General features: G+C 37.8%; 1 protein-coding gene across 1 annotated transcript in view; it reads left to right on the top strand.

The window, feature by feature from the left end:
- The window catches only part of HPSE2 (heparanase 2 (inactive)), an 841015-nt gene that overhangs the window by 643400 nt on the left and 170318 nt on the right, over window positions 1-27297 (top strand). The window contains exon 7 of the mRNA XM_053585648.1: window positions 17436-17529. Coding sequence (XP_053441623.1) covers window positions 17436-17529 — 94 coding nt within the window. The remainder of the gene's footprint in view (window positions 1-17435; window positions 17530-27297) is intronic.

Here is a 27297-nt window from a genome sequence, read left to right as displayed (position 1 = left end):
CTTCACTTGTACAATTTTTCTATAACATTCTTCCAGAATATAAACTCTTTCAAAGTCCTGAACTGCACCTCTTTAGTTGGTTGGATGTCTCCTGCGTGAATTTACATGACTGATTTAAGAAAACCATAGAAACGTCTACATTCTGTAGGACCTTTCTCTGTTAACAGTACTCATTTCATCTGAGCTTTCCTACTCAAAGTAGTTGTGAACACAGGATAGGAAGGTTGACCCATTGCAAAGATGATGAAGAATAGTGTAGCCTAAGCAGAAAAGCCTGCTGGCAAGTGAGAAGAAAAATGTGCTCAGCTGGAGCCCAGAGTGAAGGCTTTGGAGGAGGGGTGTAATTTATACAGCTTCATAGAGACTCAGGCTTCAACAGAAAACAGAACAGGTTTTATAAGTCAACAGCATTGATTATCCAAGCTTCTCCCTCTTCAGTGGGGAAGGCCCTAATTTTATGGAATTACCTGCCCAGTCGGCAGGCTGGATGTTAGAATTCAGAACCCAGACTACCCCTCCTCCTTGAAAGCAATAGGCGGCAAAATAGGTCCGGAAATTCCTGAGCTTTGGGAAGCCAGCACTAATTCAATTACCTGAAATAAAAGAAGGGGTCAGATAATAAAGGGCAAAGGGTTTTCCTTTTAAAGTAAAGGGCTAGGTAAACAAAACCAGCTGTCCCTGGAGCCAACAAACTCTCCTCATTAAATGTTTTAAGAGCCTAATGGGCATAAGTGGCTAATTGTAGTACAATCCTTAAGATGAAATCTAGGGGCCTGGGGAAGAGAGTCGGTGAGATGGGAGTGGGTTTAAAAGTTGGCTGGGGGAAACAAAAAGGAAGTGAGACCTGCTCCTGGCAGAGGATCCCTAAATGGCCAGAATGGAATTAAAGTAAGAGTTAAGATGCTTTGACTGGAAATCTCTATAATGTTTCTGTCTGCATCCCTGTGAAATGGGGCTTGGATGGGTCTCAGTTAGGGTGGTTTTGAGTTTATATGCTAGTAGACTGGGATATGGAATAAGTTTTTAAAATAATTATGGGAAATTTTATGTCTTTACAATGAAAAAGTCTGGAAGATAAACGGCAAATGTCAACAATGAGTCTCTCTACAGCAGTGGTTCTCAACTTTCATAATGCTGCGACCCTTTAATACAGTTCCTGATGTGGTGACTCCCAACCATAAAATTATTTTTGTTGCTACTTCATTACTGTAATTTTGCTACTGTTATGAATCGTAATGTAAGTATCTGATATGCAGGATGGACTTAGGCGACCCCTGTGAAAGGGTCGTTCAACGCCCAAAGGAGTCGCGACCTGCAGGTTGAGAACCGCTGCTCTAGGGGTTGGGCTTATATTGCAGATAAGTTTTAATTTTCACATTTCAATTTTATTTAAATCAATTCTCTAATTTGTTTACAATGAGCATTTATTTCTTTTATAATTAAAAGTAAAGGACAATATTTTAAAGAAAATAAGATTAAAAGTAATATACTGGAAATAAAATTGAAAACTAAGGGGGACAGAAAGGTTGGTAATTAAATCGGTAAGTGGTAAACAACTTGGACTTTATCTTACCAACACAAACAAGGTAACCTAATCATATATACCCTCATATTAACCTGAAATTAAAAAAAAAAAAATTGGTAAATGGGTCTACTCTTCCATTTTTACCACCTCCTCAGATGCATGCTTCATATGACCTGCCAATGTAAAGACAGGAATAATGGTTGCTGGCATTAAGCGAGGCAGGGCATTTGACCATGCACAAAGATTGTTCAAACTCATTGCTCTTGTAAAAGTTCCTAGAAAGGTTATTTCTGCACAGCCTTTCTTGGCTTCAGCTTTTACTTGAACAGCTCAGCTACTTGTGGTATGATCCTAAGTGATGCTGAAATTTTAAGAGAGCTTGGAGGAGAGCTATGATTTACTAAAATTGTTAGCCTAGGTGATTCTAGAACCATTTTACCAGGGTTTATGTGGAAGTTGCCAGAGAACTTACAATTGATGAATTTCCTCCCTCCCTCCCTTTTTTGTTTCCTTTCCTCAATCCTTCCTTTCCTCTCTGATTTATTTGGTCTTCAGACCAAATTTAGTAGCCCTACTAGATTGATTAAATTTTCTGGAAATGGTAAGAATCATCTTTATTCCCCAGCAAGAAGGACAGTAAAGTTGCCCCCAGATCACTGACAATCACTTGGAATCTAGCCCTATCCAGTCTTTGAAATTAATATTATTGTCATTTTTAACAATTCATTCTTACCAAATGGTCACCACTGATTTCTCCACCTCTTTCATACCCAAATCTAAAAGTTATACAGTAGAACCCCTGTAAATTGACCACCCAGGAGACTGGAACAAACTGGCCAACATAAGGAACTAGGCCTACTGCTCTGATATGTACATGTGGCACTTGTCCAATCCATGAAAATTGGGTCAACTTAAGGAAATGGTTAATGTGGGGAAATGGTCAACTATGTAGGGAAATGGTCAACTATGGGTGTTCTAAGGGCCCAGTATTTAACTGGGCCCTTCACCATAGGCAGCTGCTCTCAGAAAACCAATGCTCTGTAACAAGCAGGAATTTCAAATAGCCACAGATTATTGATGCTAGCTATTTTCTTACAATCTTCACATTTACAAAGGGCATGTGCATCAAGTTAATTGCCCAGGGTTATTCAAGAAAAAGGCCTAAGCATTTATCAAATTCAGGCCCTTTGGTTAAATAATACCGAATTCTGGGTGACCAAAGTTCATGTTCCCATATATAAATGTGGGTTTAAGGTTGCACACGTAGTGGCTAAAACTTCTCAGTATAATATGGGGATTTCTTCGACATCCAAATGTGAACAGCCACACTGAGGTTGTTAAGAGGACACTGATGGTCAGGCTAGTGGAGAAAAGTATCTTTAGCTAGGTCAAAGGAAGAAGCAGTGCCCAGGGCCAAATTTAGGAGGCATTTTAAAGGGTCTTTGACATTTCTGTTAACTTCCCTTATTCTCTTGGAGACCTCATCTACAGGCATGGCTTCACTCATTACTTATAAACTGAAGACTTTCAGGTCCACATTTTTTTTTTTTTTTTTGTCTCAGCTTTTCTCGTACCTCTTTCCCATATCTAACTACCTAGTATATATTTCCTCCTTGGTATTCTACCTTTGATATCTCACACAAAATCCTTCATCTCCTTTGACAAATTATTTCCCAGTCTGACTGTCTTTGGCACCAAAGACACCAAAAAGTGAACTCCAGGACATTCTGCCTCATAAGTCCATAGTCATCAGTCACTTCATTCCTCTCTCTTACCCTCTACAGAAGTTTTATTAGTTCTTTCTTCATAGGCTGTCACTTCCCTTTTTGTGCCCTCCCTTAGTGCCCAGATCACTTCTTGTCAGCATTGTTGAGACAAGATAACTTTGTCCACTTGTTTCCCTGCCTGTAGCTCTTCCTGCTCCAATCTAATTCAGAGCCCCTGGGAATAGCCCAAGACCAAATAAGAATAGTTAAAGCCACCTTATTTAGGTTAAAACTAGGGTCAAGAATAGGCTCTAAAAAGCTTAAGCCAAAGTTTTTACTGGAGTTCATTTTCTACACATCGCATAAAGAAGAAAATTTCTAGGTCCAGGAAATAGAATGTTAGCCATTGAGTGAACAGTAACAGGCAGCAGATTTCAGAACCATGACAGAAGAGCCTTTCATCAAATTTGAGCTATAGTTCAATGGAACAATCCTAGTAGTATATGACAGTGAATTCCCTATCCAATTCTGTCCCTGGATATGTTCAAGGAGAACCAGAAAATTACTTCTCGGATGTTCTAGCAAGCATACATGCTTTAGGCCAGCTGACTTTAAGGTCTTTTCAAACACCAAATTTTAACAGCATAATCACAGCTGTCTCCATTCTCTCTGCCTCCCACCTGCTGGGAATCCAAAGTCTCTTCTGAATGCTCTATACCTCCATCATTCCAATCCTGCGCTGAAGAACATGCTGTCCTCTAGATTCTTGCCCAAATCCCCCAGTTTAGACTTTTGCTGCTTTGGGCCTTTAAAGTAACCTGTACAGAATAGATTTGTTTATTAAATACCATTTATGTGCCTATTTCTGTGCCCAGCATTTGCTACATTTGATTAGTACACCAACCGTGTGAAACTACCACAAGTTTTGATTGTTTAAATCCCTTTTAAAGAAAGAGAAATCTAATATCATATAGGTTATAAGAAGCAAAACTGTGGGAAAACCAAGGTTTCCTATCTCCAGGTTCTAGAAACTTGAAAAAGGGATAAAAGGAAGGGTGGAAGGAGTGAAGGCACACACAACCCTGTGCCATGGATTGGATGGCCTAGGGAAGGTGTTCACAGGGAATCCTACATACTGAAAAATTACATCTGTCGTGTTCTCAATAGGTATTAAACTATTTGTGTTGCCAGCAAAAGTTATAAATACTAATGTTTAATATAGTTACTATAGAACTAAAAAAGGGAAACTATAATATATTTGATTAAATAATAAGAGAATAATTATAGTGCATTGTCAAATTGTGTATAATATGATAAGTATTCATATCCCCAAATGTGTGTTATGTTAGTGTGCATAAATTATTTTTAATTTTATTTTTAATTTTGACCCAGGATGCCTAGCTTCTGTGTAGTATGCCCTGTATCTCAACCTTTTTCAAAAATCAGAGGTTCTAATAGTGAATAGAAAGATAGAAAGAGGTTGTAAGAGGTCTTAAGGTCATGGGCATGGATATGCCCACTATTGTGTGTTGCACATAATAAATATTTATTGGCTCTGAATATCTATACTAGGTATGAGGTGAAAAGATCATGTCATCATTTTGTTTTGTTTTATTCCCTAAGTAATACCAAATTTTCAAAAACGTATATTCTCAGACACAGAAATTTCACTATTTTAAGATCCTATATTAACACACAATTTAATTAGTTTTCTGTTGGTTATAACCCATTTTTGGAAACTGAAAATAAGACAAATTAAAAAGAACTAAAAATTGTTGAGTGTCGATTGGGTGCCACTTTAGATTTGTTTTCTCATTAATTTTCAATTGATCCTGAGGAATAGATACATTGTCCCTCTTTTAAGAATAAGAAAACTGAGGCCAACAGAGACCAATATACTTGTCCAAGATTATATAGGTAGTAAATACTAGATCTGGAATTTGAATTCAGAAGTTTCTGGCTAAAAAGCCTATTCTTTTCAACATACCAATGACTTAAACACTACACTCTGTAGAAATGTCTTGAGGTGGTAAGGGAAGTCTGAGTGGGTGGAATTCATCTTTTGCCCTCAATTCAACCAGAGCAACTGCTTTACAGTAAAACAAAATTTAAAAATTAATATTCCAATATGAAGTGGCCATCATTGTTCTTTTTTACTTTAGTTGCTTTAAATCCACATGTGTCTGAAAATAAGATTGCAGCCCCTCTTTTCTTCTGAATTCCGTTTGCCTGAAAAATTGACTTCTAACCCTTAACTCTGAGTTTTAATTTGTCTTTTGACATGAGGTGTGTTTCCTGCAGACAGCAAATAGATGGCTTGTGTTTTTTAATACAGTCAGCCAATCTAAGCCTCTTCAGTGGGGAATTCAAGCCATTGACATTTATTGAGATAATTAATAAGTGTGGAAGCATCATGAAGGCTATAACCCAACTATAGCACAAGAATATGAGGAAAGGGCCAAGGAACGGGAAGGGAGGAGGGAGGTTAGAGTGGAGGGAGGGTAATGGGTGGGGCCACAACTAAGGTGCATCTTAGAATGGGTACAGGTGAAACTTAATAAATGCAGAATACAAATGTCTACATATAATAACTAAGAAAATGCCATAAAGGCAACATTGAACAGTTTGATGAGAATATTTTAGATTGTATATGAAACTAGCACATTGTACCCCTTGATTGTACTAATGTACACAGCTATGATTTAACAAAAATAAATAAATAAAATTAAGCATGGAAGCATTCTATCCATCTTGTTTTGTGAAAGTCCATTGCTTAGTTTTGTTTTTTGCATCATTGTGAAAACTAGGTTCTTTCCTTTAATTTCTGGGTGTTTACTTTGCTGAAGGTCCATTGTGATGGTCCCTGTGTAGAACAGGTTGAAATAACCTCCTGTAAAGCTGGTCTTATTGTGGCAAATTTCTTCAATGTTTGCATATCAATAAAAGACTTGATTTCTCCATCAATTTTAAATCTTAGCTTAGTGGAATATAGAATTCTGGGCTGAAAAGTGTTCTGTTTAAGTAGATTAAGATTAATTCCAAAAAATTAAGGAGGAAGGAATCTTCCCCAACACATTCTATGAAGCAAACATCACCCTGATACCAAAACCAAGAAAAGACCCCACTAAAAGGAGAATTTCAGACCAATTTCACCAATGAATATAGTTGCAAAAATTCTTAACAAAATCCTAACCAATAGATTACAGCTTATCATCAAAAAAGTCATACATCATGATCAAGTAGGTTTCATCCCAGGGATGCAAGGCTGGTTTAATATACGTAAGACTATTAACATTATTCACCATATCAACAGTAGCAAAACCAAAGATTATGTGATCCTCTCAATAGATGCAGAAAAAGCATTTGATAAAATCCAGAATCCTTTTCTAATTAGAACACTGAGGAGTATAGGCATGCATGGAGCATTACTTAAACTGATCAAAGCTATCTATGACAAACCCACAGCTAATATTTTACTGAACGGAGTAAAACTGAAAGCTTTTCCTCTTAGAACTGGAATCAGACAAGGTTGTCCTCTGTCACAATTACTATTCAATGTAGTGCTGAAAGTTCTAGCCAATACAATTAGGCAAGACAAGGAAATAAAGGGCATCCAAATGGGAGCAGAGGAGGTCAAACTCTCCCTCTTTGCTGATGATACGATCTTATACTTAGAGAACCCCAAAGACTCAACCACAAGACTCTGGAAGTCATCAAAAAATACAGTAATGTCTCAGGATGTAAAATTAATGTCCACAAGTAGTTGCCTTTCTATACGCCAACGGCCAAGATGAGAGGTTAATTAAGGACTCAACTCCCTTCACCATAGCCCCAAAGAAAATGAAATACTTAGGAATATACCTAACAAAAGGGTGAAGGACCTCTATAAATAAAATTATGAAACCCTAAGAAAGGAAATAGCAGAGGACATTAACAAATGGAAGAACATACTATGCTCATGGATGGGAAGAATCAACATTGTTAAAATGTCTATACTTCCAGGGCGGCGCCTGTGGCTCAGTTGGTAAGGCGCCGGCCCCATATACCGAGGGTGGTGGGTTCAAACCTGGCCTCGGCCGAACTGCAACCAAAAAATAGCCGGGTGTTGTGGCGGGCGCCTGTAGTCCCAGCTACTCGGGAGGCTGAGGCAAAAGAATCGCTTAAGCCCAGGAGTTGGAGGTTGCTGTGAGCTGTGTGAGGCCACGACACTCTACCGAGGGCCATAAAGTGAAACTCTGTCTCTACAAAAAAAAAAAAAGTCTATACTTCCAGAGCAATTTATTGATTCAATGCCATCCCTATTAAAATACCAACATCCTCTCAATTACTGTGCCAAGACACTTACATTCCACATTTACCAAATTTCACATAAACCCTTATAAGATGCACCGCTGGTGAGACTGCCAGGAAGGCTATGTTAACCAGTGTGATGAAAGTGTGTCAAACGGTCTGTGAAGCTAGTGAATGATGCCCCATGATCATATCAATGTACACAGCTATGATTTAACACCAACATCCTACTTTCAAGTCTTAGAAAAAATGATTCTGCATTTTGTATGGAACCAGAAAAAAAACCCGCATAGCTAAGGCAGTTCTTAGTAATAAAAACAAAGCCTAGGGTATCACCATACCAGATTTCAGGCTATATAACAAGGCTGTAGTGGTCAAGACATCATGGTACTGGCACAAAAATAGAGACATAGACACTTGGAATCCAGTAGAAAACCAGGAAATGAAACCAACAACTTTTAGCCACTTAATCTTTGATAAACCAAACAAGAGCGTCCACTGGGGGAAAGACTCCCTATTCAATAGATGGTGCTGGGAGAACTGGATATCCACATGTAAAAGACTGAAAATGGACCCAAACCTTTCTCCACTCAACTAAAATTGACTTAAGATGGATAAAGGACTTAAATTTAAGGCATGAAACAATTAAAATCCTCAAAGAAAGAATAAGAAAAACACTGGAAGATATCAGCCTGGGGAAAGACTTTATGAGGAAGACTACCATGGCAATTGCAACAACAGAAATAATAAACAAATGGGATTTTTTTTCTTTTCTTTTTTTTATTGTTGGGGATTCATTGAGGGTACAATAAGCCAGGTTACACTGATTGCAATTGTTAGGTAAAGTCCCTCTTGCAATCATGTCTTGCCCCCATAAAGTGTGACACACACCCAGGCCCCACCCCCTCCCTCTAGCCCTCTTTCTGCTTCCCCCCCCATAACCTTAATTGTCATTAATTGTCCTCATATCAAAATTGAGTACATAGTATTCATGCTTCTCCATTCTTGTGATGCTTTACTAAGAATAATGTCTTCCACGTCCATCCAGGTTAACACGAAGGATGTAAAGTCTCCATTTTTTTTAATGGCTGAATAGTATTCCATGGTATACATATACCACAGCTTGTTAATCCATTCCTGGGTTGGTGGGCATTTAGGCTGTTTCCACATTTTGGCGATTGTAAATTGAGCTGCAATAAACAGTCTAGTTACAAGTGTCCTTATGATAAAAGGATTTTTTTTCCTTCTGGGTAGATGCCCAGTAATGGGATTGCAGGATCAAATGGGAGGTCTAGCTTGAGTGCTTTGAGGTTTCTCCATACTTCCTTCCAAAAAGGTTGTACTAGTTTGCAGTCCCACCAGCAGTGTAAAAGTGTTCCCTTCTCTCCACATCCACGCCAGCATCTGCAGTTTTGAGATTTTGTGATGTGGGCCATTCTCACTGGGGTTAGATGATATCTCAGGGTTGTTTTGATTTGCATTTCTCTAATATATAGAGATGATGAACATTTTTTCATGTGTTTGTTAGCCATTCGTCTGTCATCTTTAGAGAAAGTTCTATTCATGTCTCTTGGCTTTTTTCATGTGGATTAATTTGAGTTCTCTATAGATCCTAGTTATCAAGCTTTGTCTGATTAAAAATGTGCAAATATCCTTTCCCATTGTGTAGGTTATCTCTTTGCTTTGGTTATTGTCTCCTTAGCTGTACAGAAACTTTTCAGTTTAATGAAGTCCCATTTGTTTATTTTTATTGTTGTTGCAATTGCCATGGCAGACTTCTTCATGAAGTCTTTCCCCAGGCCAATATCTTCCAGTGTTTTTCCTATGCTTTCTTGGAGGATTTTTATTGTTTCATGCCTTAAATTTAAGTCCTTTATCCATCTTGAATCAATTTTTGTGAGTGGGGAAAGGTGTGGCTCTAGTTTCTGTCTTTTACATGTAGACATCCAGTTCTCCCAACACCATTTATTGAATAGGGAGTCTTTCCCCCAAGGTATGTTCTTGTTTGGTTTATCGAAGATTAGGTGGTTGTAAGATGTTAGTTTCATTTCTTGGTTTTCAATTCGATTCCAAGTGTCTATTTCTCTGTTTTTGTGCCAGTACCATGCTGTCTTGAGCACTATGGCTTTGTAGTACAGACTAAAATCTGGTATGCTGATGCTCCCAGCTTTATTTTTATTACTAAGAACTGCCTTAGCTATACGGGGTTTTTTCCGGTTCCATACAATACACAGAATCATTTTTTCCAAATCTTGAAAGTACGATGTTGGTATTTTGATAGGAATGGCATTGAATAGGTAGATTGCTTTGGGAAGTATAGACATTTTAACAATGTTGATTCTTTCCATCCATGAGCATGGTATGTTCTCCATTTGTTAATATCCTCTGCTATTTCCTTTCTGAGGATTTCATAGTTTTCTTTATAGAGGTCCTTCACCTCCTTCGTTAGGTGTATTCCTAGGTATTTCATTTTCTTTGAAACTATGGTGAAGGGAGTTGTGTCCTTAATTAGCTTCTCATCTTGACTGTTATTGGTGTATACAAAGGCTACTGACTTGTGGACATTGATTTTATATCCTGAAACATTACTGTACTTTTTGATGACTTCTAGGAGTCTTGTGGTTGAGTCTTTGGGGTTCTCTAAGTATAAGATCATGTCGTCAGCAAAGAGGGAGAGTTTGACCTCCTCTGCTCCCATTTGGATTCCCTTGATTTCCTTGTCTTGCCTAATTGTATTGGCTAGAACTTCCAGCACTATGTTGAATAGTAAAGGTGACAGAGGACAACCTTGTCTGGTTCCAGTTCTAAGAGGAAAAGCTTTGAGTTTTACTTCATTCAGTAAAATATTAGCTGTGGGTTTGTCATAGATAGCTTCAATCAGTTTTAGAAATGTGCCACCTATGCCTATAATCTTCAGTGTTCTAATTAGAAAAGGATGCTGGATTTTATCAAATGCTTTTTCTGCATCTATTGAGAGGATCATGTGATCTTTATTTTTGCCTCTGTTAATATGGTGGATGATGTTTATGGACTTGCGTATGTTAAACCAGCCTTGCATCCCTGGGATGAAACCTACTTGATCATGATGAATGACTTTTTTGATGATAAGCTGTAATCTATTGGCTAGGATTTTGTTGAGAATTTTTGCATCTATATTCATGAGTGAGATTGGTCTGAAATTCTCCTTTTTGTTTGGGTCTTTTCCTGGTTTTGGTATCAGGGTGATGTTTGCTTCATAGAATGTGTTGGGGAAGATTCCTTCTTCCTCAATTTTTTGGAATAATTTCTGCAGTACAGGAATAAGCTCTTCCTTGAAGGTTTGATAGAACTCTGGAGTGAAGCCATCTGGACCAGGGCATTTTTTGGTTGGAAGATTTTTTATTGTTTCTTTGATCTCAGTGCTTGAGATTGGTCTGTTCAGGAGCTCTATTTCTTCCTGGCTGAGTCTAGGAAGAGGGTGTGATTCAAAATATTGATCCATTTCCTTCACATTGTCAAATTTCTGGGCATAGACTTTCTGGTAGTATTCAGAGATGATCTCTTGTATCTCTGTGGGATCAGTTGTTATTTCCCTTTTATCATTTCTGATTGAGGTTACTAGAGATTTTGCTTTTCTATTCCTCGTTAGTCTGGCCAATGGTTTATCTATTTTATTTATTTTTTCAAAAAACCAAGTCCTTGTTTCATTAATTTTCTGAATGATTCTTTTGTTTTCAATTTCATCGATCTCTGATTTGATTTTGGATATTTCTTTTCTTCTACTGAGTTTAGGCTTAGATTCTTCTTCTTTTTCCAATTCCATAAGATCTCTTGTGAGACTGTTGATGCGCTCTCTTTTTGTTTTTCGAATGTAGGCATCTAAAGCGATGAATTTTCCTCTCAAAACTGCTTTTGCAGTATCCCACAGGTTTTGGTAGCTTGTGTCTTCATTGTTGTTATGCTCAAGGAAGTTAATGATTTCTTGTTTTATTTCTTCCTGCACCCATCTGTTATTCAACAGAAGATTGTTTAATTTCCATGCCTTTGTGTGGGGTCGAGTGTTTTTGTTAGAGTTGAGTTCACCTTTAGTGCCTTATGGTCTGAGAAGATACAAGGTAAAATTTCAATTCTTTTGATTCTGTTGATATTTGTTTTGTGTCCCAGGATATGATCAATTTTGGAGAATGTTCCATGGGGTGATGAGAAGAATGTATATTCTTTATCTTTGGGATGGAGTGTTCTATATGCGTCTATCAAGCACAGTTGTTCTAGGGTCTCATTTAAATCTCTTATATCCTTGTTTAATTTCTGTTTAGAGGATCTGTCCAGCTCTGTAAGAGGAGTGTTAAGGTCCCCTGTTATTATGGTCTTATCAGATATCATATTGCTCAGACTGAGTAAGGTCTGTTTCAAGAATCTGGGAGCATTTAAATTGGGTGCATAGATATTTAGAATTGAAATGTCTTCTTGTTGTATTTTTCCCTTGACCAATATAAAGTGACCATCTTTGTCTTTTTTGACTTTAGTTGCTTTAAATCCACATGAATGTGAAAATAAGATTGCAACTCCTCTTTTCTTCTGAATTCCATTTGCCTGAAAAATTGTCTTCCAACCCTTGACTCGGAGCTTTAATTTGTCTTTTGAAGCCAGGTGTGTTTCTTGCAGACAGCAAATGGATGGCTTGTGTTTTTTAATCCAGTCAACCAATCTATGTCTCTTCAGTGGGGAATTCAAGCCATTAACATTTATTGAGATAATTGATAAGTGTGGTAGTATTCTATTCGTCTTATTCTGTGAGAGTCCATTGCTTAGTTTTATCTTTTGCATCAGTGTGGAGGTTAGGTTCTGTCCTTTAATTTCTGAGTTCTTACTTTGATGCTGATCCATTGTGGTGGTCAGTGTGCAGAAAAGGTTGAAGTATTTCCTGTAGAGCTGGTCTTGTTGTGGCGAATTTCCTCAATGTTTGTATATCCGTAAATTATTTGATTTCTCCGTCAATTTTTAAGCTTAGCTTAGCAGGGTACAGAATTCTGGGCTGGAAATTGTTTTGTTTAAGTAGATCAAAGGTAGATGACCATTGTCTTCTTGCCTGGAAAGTTTCATTAGAGAAGTCTGCGGTAACTCTGATGGATTTGCCTCTGTAGGTCAACTGGCGCTTACTCCTGGCAGCTTGCAGAATCTTTTCTTTTGTCTTGACTTTGGACAGGTTCATCACAATGTGTCTTGGAGAAGCTCAGTTAGAGTTGAGGCGACCTGGGGTCCGATATCCCTCTGAAAGCAGTGTGTCAGAATCTTTGGTGATATTTGGGAAATTTTCTTTTATAATATTCTCTAGTATGCCTTCCATTCCTCTGGGGCATTCTTCTTCCCCTTCTGGAATTCCTATAACTCGTATGTTGGAACGCTTCATAAAGTCCCGTAATTCTGACAGTGAACGTTCTGCTTTCTCTCTCTTCTTTTCTGCCTCTTTTACTATCTGAGTTATCTCAAAAACTTTGTCTTCTACCTCTGAAATTCTTTCTTCTGCATGGTCTAACCTGTTGCTGATACTTTCCATTGCATCTTTAAGTTCCCTAATTGACTGTTTCAGTTCCTTCAGCTCTGCTATATCCTTTTTATATTCTTCATATCATTCATCTCTGATTTGATTCTGTTTTTGGATTTCCTTTTGGTTATTTTCCACTTTATTAGCAGTTTCCTTTATTGTTTCCATCATTTCTTTCATTGTTTTCAACATGTGTATTCTAAATTCCCTTTCTGTCATTCCTAACATTTCTTTATAGGTGGAATCCTCTGCAGTAGCTACCTCATGTTCCCTTGGCGGTGTTGTTCTGGACTGGTTCTTCATGTTGCCTGGAGTTTTCTGCTGATTCTTCCTCATGAGTGATTTCTTTTATCTGTTTCCTTGCCCTAATTTTCCTTTCACTTCCGCTTGCTCTTTAAGTTCTCGTGCCTGTGGACTAAGGGTTACAGGACCAGAAGGGTGAGAAGGTTGAAGAGCAAAAAAGGGATGAAAGAAAGGAGGACCGAGTGATAAGAAAAAAAAATAAAAATACAGAAAGGAGAGGGGGTGAGTGAAAGGAATATTGACAGAAAGAAGAGAGGCACAGAAAGAGGGAGACAGAGCAATATAGGTGTACAGTAGGATACTTTGACACAACCTTGAAAAAAACCCACCTTCTGGGGGTGCCCAGTTGGGTGGTTCCCTTGAGGTCAGCAGCTCTTTGCTAATCTGATCCGACACAGTACCGCACCTCCACCAAGTAGAGAGGAAAGACAAAAATGCTAGAAATCAAACCAAAACAAGCAAACAGAAAACTTTACAGGATAAAATTGGGTGAAAAAACAAATAATAGCGGTAGAAACACTAGCAAAACTGAAGTTCTAGTTATTAAAAAAGGCAGCAATGGGAAATTATAATTAAACTAGAAAAATTGAGAAAGAAAAAGGATCTGTATGGAAAAGGTTGAAATTGAAAAACAAAACAACATCAACAACATCAAAATATACAAAAAAAACAACCAAACCAAAAAAAAAAAAAAAAAGCACAACCAAAAACAAAGCAGTATGTATATGTTATTGAATATTATCTGGGCGACACGTGGTCTTCTGGGGTATGAGATGTTAATCACAGTTCTGATACGACTGGAGGCTGCTGATTTCTCAAACCCCAGCAGGTAGACACCCTAAATCTCTCTTCAGCCCACTTAAAAGGCACTTTGAACTTGTAAATTTGCTGAGCAGAAGCTTTCCCAGGAAAGTGCTTGTCGCTGGAATCACTGCTGAAGTAGCTATCCACTTACCCAGTGTGCCAAAACTGGTCTCTTACTGCGCCTGAGTATATAAACTTGAGGGTTAGGGCTGCAAGGCGGCTCAGACCCTACCCTTAGGCTACTTGGTTGCTGGGTTACCAGCTCCCACCCGATTTTATCTCTGCGACCCTGAGGGTGGAGCTTGCTGGGGCAGATCGCTCACAGTGGCTCCCTGTGACCCACAGCCAAACACTATTAGCTCCGTCTGGCTCAGCGGCTCAGACTGGGGCCCTAGACAACGGCCAAAGTTCTCTGCACTTCCGCTCAGGCTCTCCCCAAGGCAGTTCAACTGAGTGCCAACTCCAGAGACACCAAAACAGTTCACAGGTAAGGCCTTTCTGGTTTGCAGTCTCACTGCTACTGAACTTACAGTTGTGGGAGGGTTTAGACGGATTGAACACATGCGACCACTTGCCGTTTTTCCACTGTTTTAGTCCTCCTCTTGGGGTCCAGAAGTCTCTCGCTGACTCCCTGTATCCTCACAGGGGTGATGATAGGCAGATCCCACCAGCCAGAGATGCCTGGAGTCCTATCTCCCCAGACTCACAGTGCCCAGATGCAAGGAAGCTGTTACTCGGCCGCCATCTTGCTCCGCCTCTCCAACAAATGGGATTTAATTAAACTGAAAGCTTCTGTACAGCCAAGGAGACAACAACCAAAGCAAACAGACAACCTACCCAATGGGAAAGGATTTTTGCATATTTTGAATCAGACAAACGCTTAATAACCAGGATCTATACATAACTTCAATTAATCCACAAAGAAAAAAAACCAACAATCCCATACATCAATGGGGATGAGAGATGAATAGAATCTTCTCTAAAGACGACAGACGAATGGCCAGCAAACATGAAAAAATGTTCGTCATCCCTAATTATTAGAGAAATGTAAATTAAAACCACCCTGAGATACCATCTAACCCCAGCAAGAATGTCCTATATCACAAAATCTCAAAACTGCAGATGCTGGCGCTGATGTGGAGAGAAAGGAACACTTTTACACTGCTGGTGGGACTGCAAACTAATACAACTTTTTAGAAGGAAGTATGGAGAACCCTCAAAGAACTCAACCTAGACCTCCCATTTGATCCTGCAATCCCATTACTGGGCATCTACCCAGGAAGAAAAAACCTTTTACTATAAAGGCACTTTTACTAGGCTGTTTATAGCAGCCCAATCTACAATTGCTGAAATGTGGAAACAACCTAAATGTCCTTCAACCCAGGAATGGATTGGTAAGCTGTGGTATATGTATACTGTGGAATATTATTCAGCCATAAAAAATGGAGATTTTGCAGCATTTGGACTAACGTGGATGGAGGTGGAACAAATTATTCTTTTTTTTTTTTTTTTTGTAGAGACAAGGTCTCACTTTATGGCCCTCGGTAGAGCTCACAGCATGGCCATACACAGCTCACAGCAACCTCCAACTCCTGGGCTTAAGCAATTCTCTTGCCTCAGCCTCCTGAGTATCTGGGACTACAGGCGCCCGCCACAACGCCCGGCTATTTTTTGGTTGCAGTTTGGCCAGGGCGAGGTTTGAACCCGTCACCCTCGGTATATGGGGCCGGCGCCCTACCAACCGAGCCACAGGCGCCGCCCGGAACAAATTATTCTTAGTGAAGCATCACAGGAATGGAGAAGCATGAATCCTATGTATTCAATTTTGATATGAGGACAACTAATGGCATGATGGGGCATGGGGGAAGGGGAGACCAGACAGAGAAGGAGAGAGTGGGTGAGGGAAAGGAAAGGAAGGAAAAAAAAAAAGACAAGAAAAGAAAATAGTGAGTAATTCTCACATAAATTGGATTTAATTTTGACCAAAGTACATTACTTAAATATTAATTTTTAATTCAACTTGTTAATATGTTGTTTGGGATATTGCATCCTCATTTATAAGTGAAATATGTTCATAATTTTCCCTTTATAATAATATATTCTCTCCAATTTTAATATCAGATGTACACAAATCAAGTAGAATGATTTTGAAGTATTCCTTCTTTTTCCATTGTCTATAAGATTTGGCATGATCTGTTTTTTGAAATTATCTTTTACTTTTATTTATAAATATTGTCTATTTTTTGAGACTTAAAAACAATCATTACAATATATTACATATTAATATAGGGATTTAACATTAAAAATCTTTTTTATATTGTTCTATAATATGTAATAATAGATGGGTGTTTCTTAAAAATGAAATAGTCTATCATTAGCTATCACCTCGGAGAATTTAGTGGATTGGAAAAGGTACTTGGCAAAGATGAGGGTTAGAGAAGGCCTGAGGTAATGAAGGTCACCTAAACCTGGGCCAGTCTCAGTTTAGTCTTCAGAATAAGGGACTCACAAAGGAAGTCCCCACAAAACCTGGGGGGGGTCTGTTTTGGTGAAATGTTCACAACATAGTATCAGCACAATTTGATATTTCACTTAAGCTATCAAACATAACCCAGTAAGTACTGACTTATTACTATTTTTAAGAGGCCCTTAGACTTTAATTTGTTCTGTTTATTTATTTGTTTGTTCTTTCATTCATTTGTTCATTCATTCTGGAGGTAGTAGACAATCGTAGGATATTTTTGTGGTAGGTTAACTATTGGGTTATTTTCTCCAGGGAAGTGAACTGGAGACTGTAAATATTTGAGACCTACCCACTGAACTGAATCAGATTTTTGCATTGGCATTTATTCTCTTATGAAAATGTATGAAAAGCTATCACAAAATTTGAGTATCCTTTCAGAACTCTCACATACCTTTTTATTATTTTAAGGTGGGGTTAAGGATGGGCATGGGATGGGTATTTTTCTAAGGAAAAAAAAAGTAAGCTTTCTCTTATTATTCAATTTGTATTATGGAGTTCCTGTCAATTCCCATAGAGCAAGCAATAGGGTTTCACATGATAAAGGTTGAAAGAAATCACAGCCCACAATTAGAGGTGGAAATGAAGAAGATAAAATGTATATTGTTTGTTTGAAAAATATGCAGGGTTGTAACCTTTCAGGATATGAAGCGCAAGTGGAACCCTGCTGTTTCCTCAGACAACAGAAACCTCTGGCTAGAGAAGTGTATTTGTAGTCCCCTGACTGAGATTTTATCTGATTATTATTTTATTTTTATTCAGTTGCTACATTGATGGCCGCGTGGTCAAGGTGATGGACTTCCTGAAAACTCGCCTGTTAGATACACTCTCTGACCAGATAAGGAAAATTCAGAAAGTGAGTAAAAGTATCCTGGGAAGAAAAAGAGTGAGTTTGGGATTAAGACAAGGGTCTCAGCTGGACTTCAGCACTGTGGAAACCAGGATAGAAAAACAGAAAATGATGCAGTCCCAAAGGGTGTGGCCCCTATAACAATTCGTGATTGCCATTCATTGTTTTTTCGAACTGAGAAGGGTTTGTGTGTGCCATGTCAAGGTTTAAAAGCATATCTATTTTCATAAGAAATATTTTTTAATAGTTTAATAGTGAGTTTAACTCACTTCTAAATTGTGAGTTTCATAAGGGAGGAATGGGGTTACTTTGTTATTTTCTTTTTTGCAGAGGTTTATTTGGGGCTATTTTAAAGGGACAATGATTACATTTATTCAGTAAAATTCTGGTCTAGGACATTGGCAATTCTGAGCCATATATACCTTATTCTTAGGTATCTTAGAATTAGCCAGGTAAGATCTTACTTTTGTAACAACAAAGGGGAAGCTAAATTATATTAAGTAATTGCATATATCTTCTATAAGCAAGATACCTTTGGTCAATGGCTCTCAGACTTGAGTATAGTCAAAACCACCAGTGATGCTCATTAAAGTTTTCAGTCTCACACCTCACATTCTCATTTAGTTTGGCTGGAGTGGATCCCAGAGATCTTTATTTTTAATAATTATCTCTTAAGTGATTCTCTATAGGGCTAACAGTCCTGGGATCACATTTTGAGATGCACTGGATTAATTAATTCAAAACTATAAGGATCTTATTAATATGTCTACAATTTCCATAAGCCTCTACAACAGTGGTTCTCTGTGGGTTGCGACCCCTTTGTAACAATGAAAATACATCCTGCATATCAGATATTTACATTATGATTCATAACAGTAGCAAAATTACAGTTATGAAGTAGCAATGGAAATAATTTTATGGTCGAGAATCACCACAACATGAGGAACTGTATTAAAGGGTTGTGGCATTAGGAGGCCTTAGGAAGGTTGAGAACCACTGCTCTACAAGATACCATACCTTTCATTACCTAGTCAAGTTCTTTTCCAGGGAATAAGGACCCTTTGAATAATCGACTGTCTTGAGCAGATTAAACAGATCTTTCCAGAAAAATTTCAAGTAGGCCCTCAATAAATACTATGGAATGAATGAAAAAATGAATGAGCAAATGGCTGGATCACATATAAAATTAGCTCTGAAAGAAATTCTATTTGAAGCAATCACAGAAAAGCACTTCAGAGAGCTAAAGTGGAAGTCTGTACCATTTTTGTATTCATACCAACGTCACACTCAAATTATAAACAGCCTCTTGGGTCCTCTGGTTTTCAAGGGATTTTAGAGGCTAAGAAGTCTAGGACTTCTGGATTGATCTTGCCAGGGATCAGGTGCATTGGCTAGCACCATTATCTGTAACTGCTTCCTTCAAAGCCTAGGAGAATAAATGCTTTGAGATATTTCTCTGTTTAACATTCATTTAGTGAAAAATATTTATTGAACACTTGGCAAATACCAGAAAAGTGCCAGATGCTGTGGTTATAAAATGGAAGGCGTATTCATTACCATGAATAAGACATGGTCTTTGCCCTCAAGGAACTCACGCAGAGTTCTTAGTTTTAATGCTTACTCTGAGGTTGAAAGCATAATGCAATAGAATGTCAATCCATTGAACACTACAGTTTTCTAAGCATATTATGCTAATCCTGTATTAGGTATGTCTCTTTAGAATGAAGGGGTAAATTTTATTTCATTCTCTCTTTTTTTATTAAGTCAATAAATATTTATTGAGTTCTTGCTATGTTTCAGACACTGTGCTAAGTGTTTATATCACAACAGTGTACAAGATAGTCAAGTTCCTGTATTTTTGGCTTTTACACTTTGAGTATGATCAAAGGTTATTGGAAATGAAATGATTCAATGGTATAATGGCACTGAGAGTGAAGGTTCTAACTATGCTTGTGTTATAATTTAAATATAGTAGGTAGCTTTATGTCAGAGCTATTGAGAGTTAGGTTCTTTCCTTTCTCCACTTCCTACACACTCCATAATTGCATATGCCTTAACCATCATAGAATGTTCAAAAACTGAAATAAGTGGCTAAGCTTACATCCTAATTTATCCAGGGCCCAAGAAACTCAAGGAAAAGGGCTAAAAATCCCACTTGAGATTCAAACCTTTAAAACATGTCTGCTGGACTTGGAAGGGGAAGACCTAAGTGTCATTGCCGGTAGGAACAGAGGAGACCCTGAGAAAAATGACCTATATGCAGAAGGCACCTGGAAGGGAAAGGTTAGACTTAGCAGCCAGCCCTGGAGTCACCTTTTGGTTATTGCAAATTGAATATGCCCAGGGGTCCCTTTAAGTTTCTATTTTGGTTATCTCCTGCTATGCAACCAATTACCCCAAACCTTGGTGACATAAAGTAAATTTGTTATGGGGAGGGAGTGTAGGGGTCAAGAATTCCCCCCAGGGCATGACAGGGATGGTTTGTCTCTGTTCTACAAGGCTGGAATAATTCAAAGGTTGACACCTGGAATCATCAGAAGCCTTGTTCACTCACATGTCTGGCAGGTGATACTGGCTGTCTGCTAGCACCTTAGTTGGGGCTGATAAGCAAAACACCTACCTGTGAACTCTATGCAGCTGGGCTTTCTTCCAAGCTCCTAAAGTCAGCTAGCCAAGAAAGAGAACCCCTTTTCTAACCTACCCACTGAAATCTCTGGGCATCACTACAAGTATACTCTATTCGCTGAAGCAGTCAGCAAGACTTGCGGCATTTCTAGGAAAGAAGAATAAACTTTCTCTTGATGGGGGAATGGTGAGATTTTGGAAAAGCATATAGGCCCAGAAATGTTTCACAGTCATTTTTAGAAAATACTATCTGCCACAGTATCATCCTCCCTGTTGCATTTAGTAGACTCAGGTCACTTCCCCAACTGGTTTTCTTTTCCCAATTCTCTTACAAAACTTTTGCCAAATACTGCTTTAAAACAATATATGCTGGATCACAGATTCACTGAGATTTTATGCACTGGAGAGATTTTTCATTGTCTACAACAGCCTGGACCCTGATGTCAGGACCTACAAGATGAGACTCCCTCTCACTACTGTGCCTCTCTCACTGTGCCAAGCACTGACCTGTTCTGGGGAGATGAGAGCTGAGAGACTAGAGCAGGGTGCTCAAACTTTGTTGAAAATTTGCTTTGGCTGTTTCTGAACTTTCTGGTGGGCAGGGAGGAGGGATCCAAGGAATTAGGGTCTAAAGTACAAAGTAGGGCAGTCTGAGAGGTTAAGGACCAAAAATGAGAAATTACTCCGGGATATGAATGGAAGGAAATCAGAGTCCAGGTTCTATGGGCAATGCAGCCTTTATTCCACTGAGTATGAGAAAGGAGTCAGCATGTGGGTTAAGGTGGATGAGAATATAAAAGTTCGGAGAGGTAGGGATTGGTGCATTCATTTCATCCTGGATGGGACATTCATTCCACTCTTTCCTTCCTGGGCAGGATGGTTCTATTTGGGCGGGTCCCTATATTGGCTCTAACACAGACTATCCTTGCATGCTCCCCAAACGAGTTCAGAGATGGGCTAAGTAAGATTTTAATGTCTATATATCTAGAATCCTCACCCAAAAGCTAGAAGTGCAATCTTTATTTCTTCTCCATTAGTAGAAATTAAGAGAAGTCCTAATTTGAAATCAGATGGCCTAAGTTGGAGCTCAGGCTTAGCTGTGAGGCTTTGGCCAAATCACTTGATGTCCCTAATTTTGTTTCTTCTTCTGTAAAGAGAACATGCTAAGGATACTATCCTCCCTCTCTCTTAGGTAGGCTAAGAAAGTCACAAGCTCCATTTTCATTAATTGCTATCCAATGCTAGTTCCCATTGCTATTTTTATTGTAAAAGTTATTTTTTTAATAATAATTTCTGTGACTAGAGTTACCTTTATCCACAACTTTTTTTTTTTTTTTTTGCTTTTCCCCTCTTTCCTCTTTCTTTGAACCCTCGGGAATATGATAGGTGATATTTTTGGCACCTGAGATGCAGTGACTCAATTGCTAAAAACAGCTGCGGTTTCCAAATTTGGACTGCCACTTAGAGAAGAATTTTTAGTCTTCTGAACAGTGGGTGAACTATCTAGTTATATGAAAATCTACATGATAGGTTTGAAAGCCAAACAAAGACATGTTTGGACAACTCTCCCCTCTGGATGATCCACACACTCTCTCCCTTCCATTAGAATGAGCATAATCATCTGTACATTGGGAGATGAGTCAAAGGAAAGAGTTGAGAATCTAACAGTATAGGGAAGAGTCAGATGGGAAAGTGAGAGATGCTTAGTGCAGATGGTATAGTGTGGATAGCTGGGCTGACTCCAAAACAATGACATCAGAACCAAGAAGAACCACTTTGGCTTAAGTCATTTGGACTCTATGATTTGTGTCTTCATCTCCTAGGAATCAGAGGAGGAAATAACACATTTTGATATTATTTTAAGCAATTCAATAAGTACAGGAAAGAGTTGGTGAAATCCCAGTCATAAGAGAAGTATTTCCAAAAGTACTATCCATATGATTGCATTTTGAATGCTAAATAAACTGAACAATTGGCTTCTTTAATATTTGAAAAGTTTCTTCCTGCCTGCCTTCCTTCTTTTTAAAATTATTTTTATTTAACACATAATAATTGTATACATTTATGAAGTGCATATGATGGTTTGAAACATGTATATAATGTGTAATATCAAATCAGTGTAATTTGTATATTCATTACCTCACATTTATCATTTCTTTGTGTCAGGAGCATTCAAAATTCTCTCTTCTAGTTATAAAAACTGTACAAAAATTATTGTTAACTATAACTCTACAGTGCTGTAAAACACTAGAACTTATTCCTTTAACCTAGCTGTAATTTTGTATTTGTTAACCAATCTCGTCCTATCTCCCCTACATCTACCCTTCTCAGACTCTAGTAACCACTGTTCTCTCTGCTTCTGTGAGATCAACGTTTTTATCTTCCATATATGAGTTAGAATATATGTGGTATTTATCTTTCTTTGCCTGGCTTATTTCATTTAACATAATGTCCTCCAAGCTCATTCATGTAGCCTCAAATGACAGAATTTAGTTCTTTTTATGACTGAATAGTATTCCATTGTCTATAGATTTCCACATTTTCTTTATCCATTCATCTAATGATAGAGACATAGATTGGTTTCATATCTTAGCTATTTTAAATAGCGCTACAATAAACACAGGAGCGCAAATATCTCTTTGACATGCTGATTTTATTCCTTTGGGTATTTACCAGTAGTGGGCTTGCTGGATCATCCTTTAATTTTATTTTTAGTTTTTTGAGGAAACTCCATACTGTTTTCCATAATGGCTGCCCTAATTTACATTCCCAACAATATATAAGAGTTCTCTTTTCTCTGTTAATGATAATATTAACTTTCTCTAATGAAGAAAACAAGAAAAAAAAACACATTACTGGGGTAAGAACAGTAATTTCACCACAATAATCAGTGTTTGATTCATCTCTGTTCTCTTTTCTCTTGCCTTTCTTATAACAGCCATTCTAACAGCTTTCCTTCCTTCTCCAATTCCTATCTTCATTTAATCAGCCATTTATTTTTTATTTATTTTTGTTTTTTTTTTTTATTGTTGGGGATTCATTGAGGATACAATAAGCCAGGTTACACTGATTGTAATTGTTAGGTAAAGTCCCTCTTGCAATCATGTCTTGCCCCCATAAAGTGTGACACACACCAAGGCCCCACCCACCTCCCTCCATCCCTTTTTCTGCTTTCCCCCCCATAACCTTAATTGTCATTAATTGTCTTCATATCAAAATTGAGTACATAGGATTCATGCTTCTCCATTTTCGTGATGCTTTACTAAGAATAATGTCTTCCACTTCCATCCAGGTTAATATGAAGGATGTAAAGTCTGCATTTTTTTTTTAATGGCTGAATAGTATTCCATGATATACATATACCACAGCTTGTTAATCCATTCCTGGGTTGGTGAGCATTTAGGCTGTTTCCACATTTTGGCGATTGTAAATTGAGCTGCAATAAACAGTCTAGTACAAGTGTCCTTATGATAAAAGGATTTTTTTCCTTCTGGGTAGATGCCCAGTAATGGGATTGCAGGATCAAATGGGACGTCTAGCTTGAGTGCTTTGAGGTTTCTCCATACTTCATTCCAGAAAGGTTGTACTAGTTTGCAGTCCCACCAGCAGTGTAAAAGAGTTCCCTTCTCTCCACATCCACGCCAGCATCTGCAGTTTTGAGATTTTGTGATGTGGGCCATTCTCACTGGGGTTAGATGATATCTCAGGGATGTTTTGATTTGCATTTCTCTAATATATAGAGATGATGAACACTTTTTCATGTGTTTATTAGCCATTCGTCTGTCATCTTTAGAGAAAGTTCTATTCATGTCTCTTGCCCATTGATATATGGGATTGTTGGCTTTTTTCATGTGGATTAATTTGAGTTCTCTATAGATCCTAGTTATCAAGCTTTAGTCTGATTGAAAATATGCAAATATCCTTTCCCATTGTGTAGGTTATCTCTTTGCTTTGGTTATTGTCTCCTTAGCTGTACCCAAAGACTCAACCACAAGACTCCTAGAAGTCATCAAAAAATACAGTAATGTTTCAGGATATAAAATCAATGTCCACAAGTCAGTAGCCTTTGTATACACCAATAACAGTCAAGATGAGAAGCTAATTAAGGACACAACTCCCTTCACCATAGTTTCAAAGAAAATGAAATACCTAGGAATATACCTAACGAAGGAGGTGAAGGACCTCTATAAAGAAAAGTATGAAATCCTCAGAAAGGAAATAGCAGAGGATATTAACAAATGGAAGAACATACCATGCTCATGGATGGGAAGAATCAACATTGTTAAAATGTCTATACTTCCCAAAGCAATCTACCTATTCAATGCCATTCCTATCAAAATACCAACATCGTACTTTCAAGATTTGGAGAAAATGATTCTGTGTATTGTATGGAACCGGAAAAAACCCCGTATAGCTAAGGCAGTTCTTAGTAATAAAAATAAAGCTGGGGGCATCAGCATACCAGATTTTAGTCTGTACTACAAAGCCATAGTGCTAAGACAGCATGGTACTGGCACAAAAACAGAGAAATAGACATTTGGAATTGAATTGAAAACCAAGAAATGAAACTAACATCTTACAACCACCTAATCTTCGATTAACCAAACAAGAACATACCGTGGGGGAAAGACTCCCTATTCAATAAATGGTGTTGGAAGAACTGGATGTCTATATGTAAAAGACTGAAACTGGACCCACACCTTTCCCCACTCACAAAAATTGATTCAAGATGGATAAAGGACTTAAATTTAAGGCATGAAACAATAAAAATCCTCCAAGAAAGCATAGGAAAAACACTGGAAGATATTGGCCTGGGGAAAGTCTTCATGAAGAAGACTGCCATGGCAATTGCAGCAACAACAAAAATAAACAAATGGGACTTCATTAATCAGCCATTTATAATATTCTTAATATCTTTCAGACCCCTTAGAAAGAAATAATGAGCAATATTGATGTGAGGCTTGCCCTCATAGTCCTTATGGTCTAATGGGAAAAATAGCTAATGAAGTAAGAAACGACAATAAGATGTGATGGCTCCTATAATAGGATGCTATTGGGGCCCGTGGTGGGAAGTATCCACCTTAGTTTATAAAGGAAAGGAAAAGGAAAACAGGGAAGTCCTCCCAGAGAAAGTGACATTTAGGCTAACACCTAAAGGGTAGACTCCCTCTAATTTATGCAGTTCTTCCTAGAGTGTAATCAGAGGATGCTGGTGGTAGCTGTGTATGGATGGAGAGCATAGTCTGTCTATACAGTTTATAACATGACCATGATCTTTCTTTTGTTAATAGCATCACTGTTTATGATTGCTTATATTTAATAGAGATCAGTTTTTTGAATTCTTAATAAATGCAGTTAATACTATGCTGTTTCTTCCAATATATCTTAGTTTAGGACCATGCATAAAAGTAAGGCAGAAGGATATGTAATCCTTTTAAATTAAAAAATGAATTTAAAAAGACACTTTGGTTACAACTAGAAACACAATTAAAGGAAGCATGAGGTTAATGATAATATTAACTTTCTCTAATGAAAAAAAACAGGAAAATAAAAACACATTACTGGGATAAAAACAGTAATTTCACCACATTCTCTTAACAAGGTGACTGCTTTGTTCAATGTGTCATTGCCTACCATAGTGCCTGTCACTTAGCAGATGCTCGACAAATGTTAGAGGGAGGGAGGAACAAGGGAATGGGCAGAGTGAAATAGTAGAAATGCAGTAGTGTCTTGTTTCTTTCACATTTATACTTACTGTCTGTGTTGTTCACATTGCAGAAGAATCTTATCTGCTGCTAACTTTATAGAATAGTGATAAAGAGATAGAAGTTAATTTATAAGCCCAGTGGGTTATGCCTACATATAGGCATAGTAGGAGAGCATATTTTGCATATGTGTTTGGGGGTAAGAAAAAGTATCTTTGTGCCCAAAATAACATTTCAGTCTACTTGTAATGCCAGATAATACATTCAAGTAATCTTTTATTCTATGTTAGGATGATGTTGCAAAATGTAAACAACCTGGGAACAGGTGAACTACCCTGGTGTAAATTCACACTAAAGTGTTAATGCCAAGTAGACGATCTTTTCCCCAGAGCAAGTTTTGATGGAAGGAAAGAAAAACACAGGCCAAGAAAGTACAGTTGGCCCTTGAACAGCACAAAGGTTAGGGACACTGACCACTCTTTGCAGTCAAAAAATCTACATAAAACTTTTAACTCCCTAAAATTTTAACTGCTAATAGCCTACTGTTTGACCAGAATCCTCATGGATAATGTGGACAGTTAATACATATTTTGTATGTTATGTGATTATATATGTATATTTTTTACAGTAAATTAAGCTAGAGAAAAGAAAAAGTCCTTAAGAAAATCATAAGGAAGAGAAAGTACAGAGGGTGCCAAAACATGCCTACACATTTTAAGAAAGGAAAATACTGTAATAAAATTGTAATACTCAGTATATACCAATAACATTTGTTATCTTGTATATTGTATCTTGTATTTCTTGTAATTGCAAAAGTTAAACATTACGATTTTAATACAGTTTTCCCCTTTTTAAAAATGTGCATACATTTTTGGCATCCTCTATATATCTAATATTCGTTAAGTAGAAGGAAGCCATCATACAAGTCTTCATCATCTTCACATTGAAAAGACTGAGGAAGAAAAGGAAGGGGGGGCTGGTCTTGCAATCTCAGAGGTGGCAGAAGCAGAATTGGAGGAGGTGGAAAAGGAGGCAAGAGAGACTGGCACACTTGGTGTAATGTTTACTGAAAAAAATCTGCATGTAAGTGGATGCAAGTAATTTTACTGAAAAAAATCTGCATGTAAGTGGATGCAAATAATTCAAACCCATGTCATTCAAATGTACTGTGTTCAGAAGAGGCAAAGGATGCCAAATACAAAGTATACCACATTAATAACTTAGGATGACAGTCATGGGTGATTCTAAGTTTTATGGAGCCTCAGATTTATACATTGGGGACCTCTTTAAGGAAAGAAAAACAAAGCAAATTTATAAATTTTAGAAATAACCTGACCATATGAACACATTAGTAGGGCCCTTCCCAGGACATTGGTGGATGCCTATGAAAGCAGGAAGCTAGAAGTTTAAGCTCCATAAACTTCCTAATAAATTAGCTTCTGCG

Source organism: Nycticebus coucang, chromosome 3, assembly GCF_027406575.1.
Source record: "Nycticebus coucang isolate mNycCou1 chromosome 3, mNycCou1.pri, whole genome shotgun sequence".
Taxonomy (NCBI): Eukaryota; Metazoa; Chordata; class Mammalia; order Primates; family Lorisidae; genus Nycticebus; species Nycticebus coucang.
The sequence above is the reverse complement of the archived record's forward strand: the minus strand, read 5'-3'. Positions and strand labels throughout refer to the sequence as shown.